The 6,000-nt window shown below is 37.9% G+C and overlaps 1 protein-coding gene across 1 annotated transcript in view; it reads right to left on the bottom strand.

Moving 5' to 3' along the window:
* Positions 1-6,000, bottom strand: part of LOC101340595 (contactin-4) — a 580,334-nt gene that overhangs the window by 391,149 nt on the left and 183,185 nt on the right. The window contains exon 3 of the mRNA XM_004368276.1: positions 3,355-3,530. Within this exon, the coding sequence (XP_004368333.1) occupies positions 3,355-3,530 (176 nt within the window). The remainder of the gene's footprint in view (positions 1-3,354; positions 3,531-6,000) is intronic.

Raw genomic sequence — 6,000 nt, 5'->3', positions numbered from 1 at the left:
TCTCTTTATGGGTGCATTGAGTCCATTTCCATTCAGTGTAATTATTGATAGATGTGAGTTTGTTGCTGTCATTGTGTAGTGCTTTTTTTTTGTGGTGCTGATAATTTATATTTTTAACAGATTCCTCTGGCTGTTTTATGATAAATGGTTTGAAGAAGGGTTAGAAAAGATGCAGGGAGTCAGGTAGGGACGGATGATGTAGAAATAGAACATCTTGATTTGAGCTGGGCATTTGGCAAAGATTCTTACTACTTCTATAGGAACAAGTAGGGGAAATCGGGGTTTAATTATAGTATATTTGGGTAAATTTGTAGTTGGTGGAACGAGAGAATGCAAAGAATATTGACTTAAAGGCTGGTCTCATCTTAGTGAGAGTTCTCGAGTGACGGGCTGCCCTGTTGTGGTCAACATGTTGTATCAATTATTTGAATGAAGACACGCTTATCAAATTTTCCGCTGACTCTAAACAAGGAGGCCAATCAATATGTCAGATGAAAAAAAGGTTTAAAACAATTTCAACTGTGATAGGACAAAAGGTCACTACTCAAAAGGTAAATTTAATAGGGTAAATACAATATTCTGAATTTACTTAATAAAATAACATAGTTTGTAGCTCTGATTAATAGAAATTCATGAAAAATCAATCCTAAGATTTCATACGACTGTATGTTCAGAATAGGGTTACAACATGAGACAGCTACTTAAAAACAATAAAAGTGGATGTCATTGTCAGCTGTATTAGTTGAAGAGGCAAAACATGAAATGATAGTATAGTCCCAGTGTCCTCTGCAAAAGGTCAAGTCACATGAAAGAAATGTGCACATTTCTATAGGCCACAATTTAATATATGAATTTACATAATTGAGTGTGTTGTGAAGAAGATGGTTCTTGATTAAGTACCTGGAGAAGAAAAGAATTATGTGGCCAGGGACATGATTGTATTTTCACATATATGAAGCCTAACCAGAATCGTGGGAATATTGGTCGTTCAGTAGTAGAATCCTCACCTCCACGTAGGAGACTATGGTTTAAATTCACAGCCAACGCACCTCATGCACAGTCTGTTACTGGAGGCTTGTGTGTTGCACCGATGCTGAGCAGGTTTCAGCAGAGCTTCAAGACTAACACAGATTAGGAAGAAAGGTCTGGCAATGTACTTCTGAAAATCAGCCAATGAAAACTCTATGTATCACAAAGGTCCGATCCACAACAGATCATGGGGATGGCACAGGACCAGGCAGTATGTTTTCTGTTGTGCAGGGACGTGGCATGAGTTGGGGGCTGACTCCACAGCAGCTAACAAATAACCAGAATTAAACAGTAAGAACTAGGGGTGAAAGTGATGGAAATGGAGATTTTGGCCCATTGTTAAGACAGAGATTCTTGGGCGGGTTTTTGTATTTTTAAACAATTAGAACAGTCTACAATGGGCCAGGATGTTTTGTGATGAATACATGAGCTTTCTGTTGCTAGACTTTTCCAAGCTGAATGATTATTGCCAAGGATTCTGAGAGTGACAGGGATGCCTACATCACCATGATGAGCAAGGGATATTCCAAACCCCGGTCCTCAGGCCAGCCACCTCAATAGAAGTGGAAGAGCTTTTCCTTAGGTTAAACTATTCTATTTCAATGGCTGTTCTTGATATGAAATTCTGTCTTTCCTATGTAAAAATGCCTGGACTTTTACAAAATGATAGTTTTAAGAGTCGGTAATTTGTGTTTAAATGCCATGAGTTAGAAAAATAAAAGGTTAATAACGTTTCATCAATCTCCATTTTTTGCTGTTGTTACTAAAAATTTCCTACACTATAAAATCTAAAAGTCAAAGAACTACAAGATTAACTGAATACTGAGGCTTTTCCTACTCTGACAGTCCATAATTATTTTCTAAAATTAATCAAACAAGATTCATTTGTCATTGCTAAAAAAAAAAAAAAGTAAGTGTAGATATCAGACTTGTATTAAACCGTGAAAAAATAAACAATTTGGTTTTGTAGCACTCAATCAGACACATTATTCAGCTATTAGTCTGTGCACCTAAGAATATATAGAAGATTATCTCAGGAGATCTTCACAAACAAAATAATTCTGGAATCTCACATATACGTAGTACTTAGAAAATTCATTTTTCAACTAATAAAAATGTGACCAAACAGCAATAATAGATTAAGCACTGGATATTAGGTATATTTGATGTTGAGTTCCTGAGAGGATTTTGTTAATAAGAATATTCTACAGTGTTACTGCCAACTGACTTTGCAATTATGAAACCTTTGGCATTATTGCACTGTTATATGAGTTGGGATTTTACGAAAGTAAATATATAATCATATGCAAATACATAAACCTTTAAAAACATAGCTGAACATCAATCCTCAAAGGCATCTATACTCAAACAGGTAACCACTGCTCTTCCCTGTGGGTTTTATTTTTAACTTGCTATTTCTAAAGTCCACTGTCTCTCATATGCTCCTGGACTTTTATTAAATGGTAGTCTTAAGAGATGGTAATTTGTTTTTTAAATGTTCTAAGTTGAAAATATAAAAGGTTAGTAACACTTTGATTGTTCTTCCCTTTTGTTATTACTGTAGTTTAAAAATTTTCCTACTGTATGAGGTAAAAAAAAAAAAAGAGGATTATGGAATTAATTGAATACCCAGGTTTTTTCCATCTCTGAGCATTAAGGTTAAAGCATTCTTACATGGTTACTAAGTTACTTACAGCTCATTTGCTTGTTTATAGAACTCTCTTTATAATATGTATCTCTGTGAAATTTATTGTGTGATTAAATTTATGTTGTTGTGTGCCTTTGATTGATTGAGTCATGGCGACCCTATCCAAAACTGAAACCCATTGCCACTGACTCGATTCCAACTCATCATGACCTTATAGGACAGAGTAAAACTGCCCCATAGGGTTTCCAAGGCTGAAATCTTTATGGAAGCCGACTGCCACATCTTTCTCCCAAGGAGCAGCAGGTGGATTTGAACCTCCTACCTTTCAGTTAGCAGCCAAGTGCTTAACCACTACGCTACCAGTGCTCCTTACATAAATTTATATGTGTGTAAATTTAAGTGTGTGTGAATTTATGTATGTATAAGGCATCATATAACCAAACTACCATATAATCAAACTTTCTCAGTCCCTATAAAACCAGAAGCATAATCTTCCCATTCAGATTTATAATTTAGCATACAAACAAGATAGTTTCCAAATATGACAGTGGTAAAGAAGATCATATAACAAATTAAAATATATTTGGTTTTTAAAAAGAAGCTGTTTTAAATACTTATTGGAACAATAGTACAAAAGCGCAAAGTAACATTTGCAGCATGATACAATTGCTACTTACAAGCAAACTGAAGCTTTGCTTCTCTGCTAACAATTGTTCCAAAGGAGTTTGTTGCTATGCACTGGTACGTTCCAGCATCTTGGGTTTTATTGGGGTTATTGATCAACAAGCTGCCTTCAACAACACTGTAGCGGAAATCCATACCAATGTCAACATCCGTTCCATTTAACTTCCACCTATAATATAAAAATGCCAGTAGATAAAGCCTTGTAATATTAATCAATATTTTTGAATTGTCTAAAATACATAAAAACTATAAATAGCATGCAAAATCATTCCTGACTTTTTTAACCACAGGAAAAAATTAGAAATGCTTTACCCAGCAATGGTGACATCTTAAGTGCTTATGAACAGAGTATGTCTTTTCAAGCAAACAAGGATATTAAAATTCTAATATCTGCTTTTATGACTATTTTAGATGTTTTCACAAATACTTCACTTTATTTTATTTTGAATTTCCCACTGCACCTTCTGCAACTTTCTTCAAATAGGACTCCTCAGTGAAAGTCTTTTTTCCTAGTTTGCAGCTGTTCTTTAAATGGGTCTGTACAGATGACAGAATAAACCACTTTCAGATAGATTGTTGATCATTTGATGAAATTGCAGCAGAGTTGCTTTCATTTGCTCCTAAAAATGACTGAAATGGCCAACTGTAAAGCAGAAGAACTCTATTGATCTAGAGCTGTCTTAGGGACCAAATACCATAGTCTTAACTAACCATGGATCACTGTGAAGCTCCCCTTACACACTGACACTCGAACATCCATCAGGCATTGCAGTAAACTGCAGATCGCGCCATTAGGTAACTGATGCAAAAGAAGTCATGCTGTCCTTTTGTTGGTTTACCTGGATCCCCTGTGTATCTGACTATAGTATTTAGCCCAATAAATTAGTTTTAGTAGGATCACACATTTCCACAGTGAAGTTTCAATTAGTAAAAAGATCACCTTTTTTTTTTTTTTAACAGCCAATAATACTCCAGAGAGGGAGAGCTTAATCTTAACCATACTGCCTTTGGGGAAGTCATCTGAATGCTTATGAAGTTTTGAGAAAATACAATTCAATGAGAATCTATCTTATGTTTTAACCCCCAAATCCGATATAGCATATCAGAGAGTGGAAATAGCATAGCTGAAGCTTCTGAATTATCAGGAGTCTCACAGGGGCAGTGCCACAGGGAAACTAAAAAATAAGGTGACACTGCAGCATAAAGGAAATTGATCCAAAGCATTGATAGGAATAAAGTTAGAGAGATTCATCTTATCTCCTTCAAACCGCAAAAATTCCCCATGTGAATGTGTGGGTACACACTCACTCAGCATGTACCCTCTCATAACATTCTGGGGTTCTACGGCTGGCTGTGAGCTGTAGTGGTGGTTCAGTGGCAGAATTCTCGACTTCCAGGTAGGAGATCTGGGTTTGATTCCCAGATGGTGCACTTTATGCACAGCCACCACCCATGTGTCAGTGGAGGCTTGCCTGTTGCTGCCATGCTGAACAGGTTTTAGGGGAGCCGATTTGCAACAGCAATGACATGCTGGGTGTGCATAATGTAAAACCATTTAAATGAAAAAATGCAGACCAGTTAGTTTCAAGAACTTGGGTATTTGGTATGAGCAAAAGCAGGTATTTAGAAGAGTGATCCCTTACTTTTTGTCAAGATCTTTTTCACACTTCCAAGTCAGTCATGGAAACCCTGGTGGCATAGTGCTTAAGAGCTACATCTCCTAACCAAAAGGTTGGCAGTTCAAATCCACCAGGCACTTCTTGGAAACTCTATGTGGCGGTTCTACTCTGTCCTATAGGGTCACTGTAACTTGGAATCAACTCGACAGCAATGGGTTTAGTTTTTTTTTTTTTTTAAGTCAGTCATAAATGACACTCCTTCCATGAAGCCTTCCTTGATACTCCTAGTCAAAATTAATCAAAACTTCCTCCACTCTCCTACAGAATTCTCCCTGCTCCTTTATGTGGGACTTCTACCTTCTTTGCAGATAATCATATTCAAGGCTCTCTCTCTCCCACCAGATGTAAGTGTTTTAATGCCTTAAGGGTAGTTGTCGTGGTTAGTTGCCTTCGGTTCCAACTTGTGGGGACCCCCTGTGTGCAGAATAGAACTGCTCCATGGGGTTTTCAAGGCTGTGACCTTTCAGAAGCAGATAGTCACGCCTGTCTTCCAAGGCACCTCTGGGTGGTTCAAACTGCCAGCCTTCTGGCTAGTAGGCGAGCGTTTAACTGTCTGCACCACCCAGGGACTCCCTTAAGGGTAGAGACCCTGTCTAAACCACTTTTGCATCTCCCTGGTGGCGCAGTGGTTAAGTGCTCGGCTGCTAACCGAAAGATTGGTGGTTTGAATTCACAAGCCGCTCCGAAGGAGAAATATGTGACAGTCTGCTTCCCTAAGGATTACAGCCTCAGAAACTCTGTGGGACAATTCTACCATGTTCTATAGGGTCACTATGAGTTGGAATCAATATGACGGCAGTGAGTTTTTAGCTGCTTAGAACCTGATTGGAGCCCCGGTGGTGCAGTGGTTAAGAGCCTGGCTGCTAACCAAAAAGTCAGCAGTTCAAATCCATCAGCCACTCCTTGGAAATCCTATGGGGCAGTTCTACTCTGCCCTATAGGGTCGCTATGAGTCAGAAT

This window comes from Trichechus manatus, unplaced genomic scaffold, assembly GCF_000243295.1.
Source record: "Trichechus manatus latirostris isolate Lorelei unplaced genomic scaffold, TriManLat1.0 scaffold00001, whole genome shotgun sequence".
Lineage (NCBI taxonomy): Eukaryota > Metazoa > Chordata > Mammalia > Sirenia > Trichechidae > Trichechus > Trichechus manatus.
Note: the sequence above shows the minus strand (reverse complement) of the source record. Positions and strands in the feature narration are given on the sequence as shown.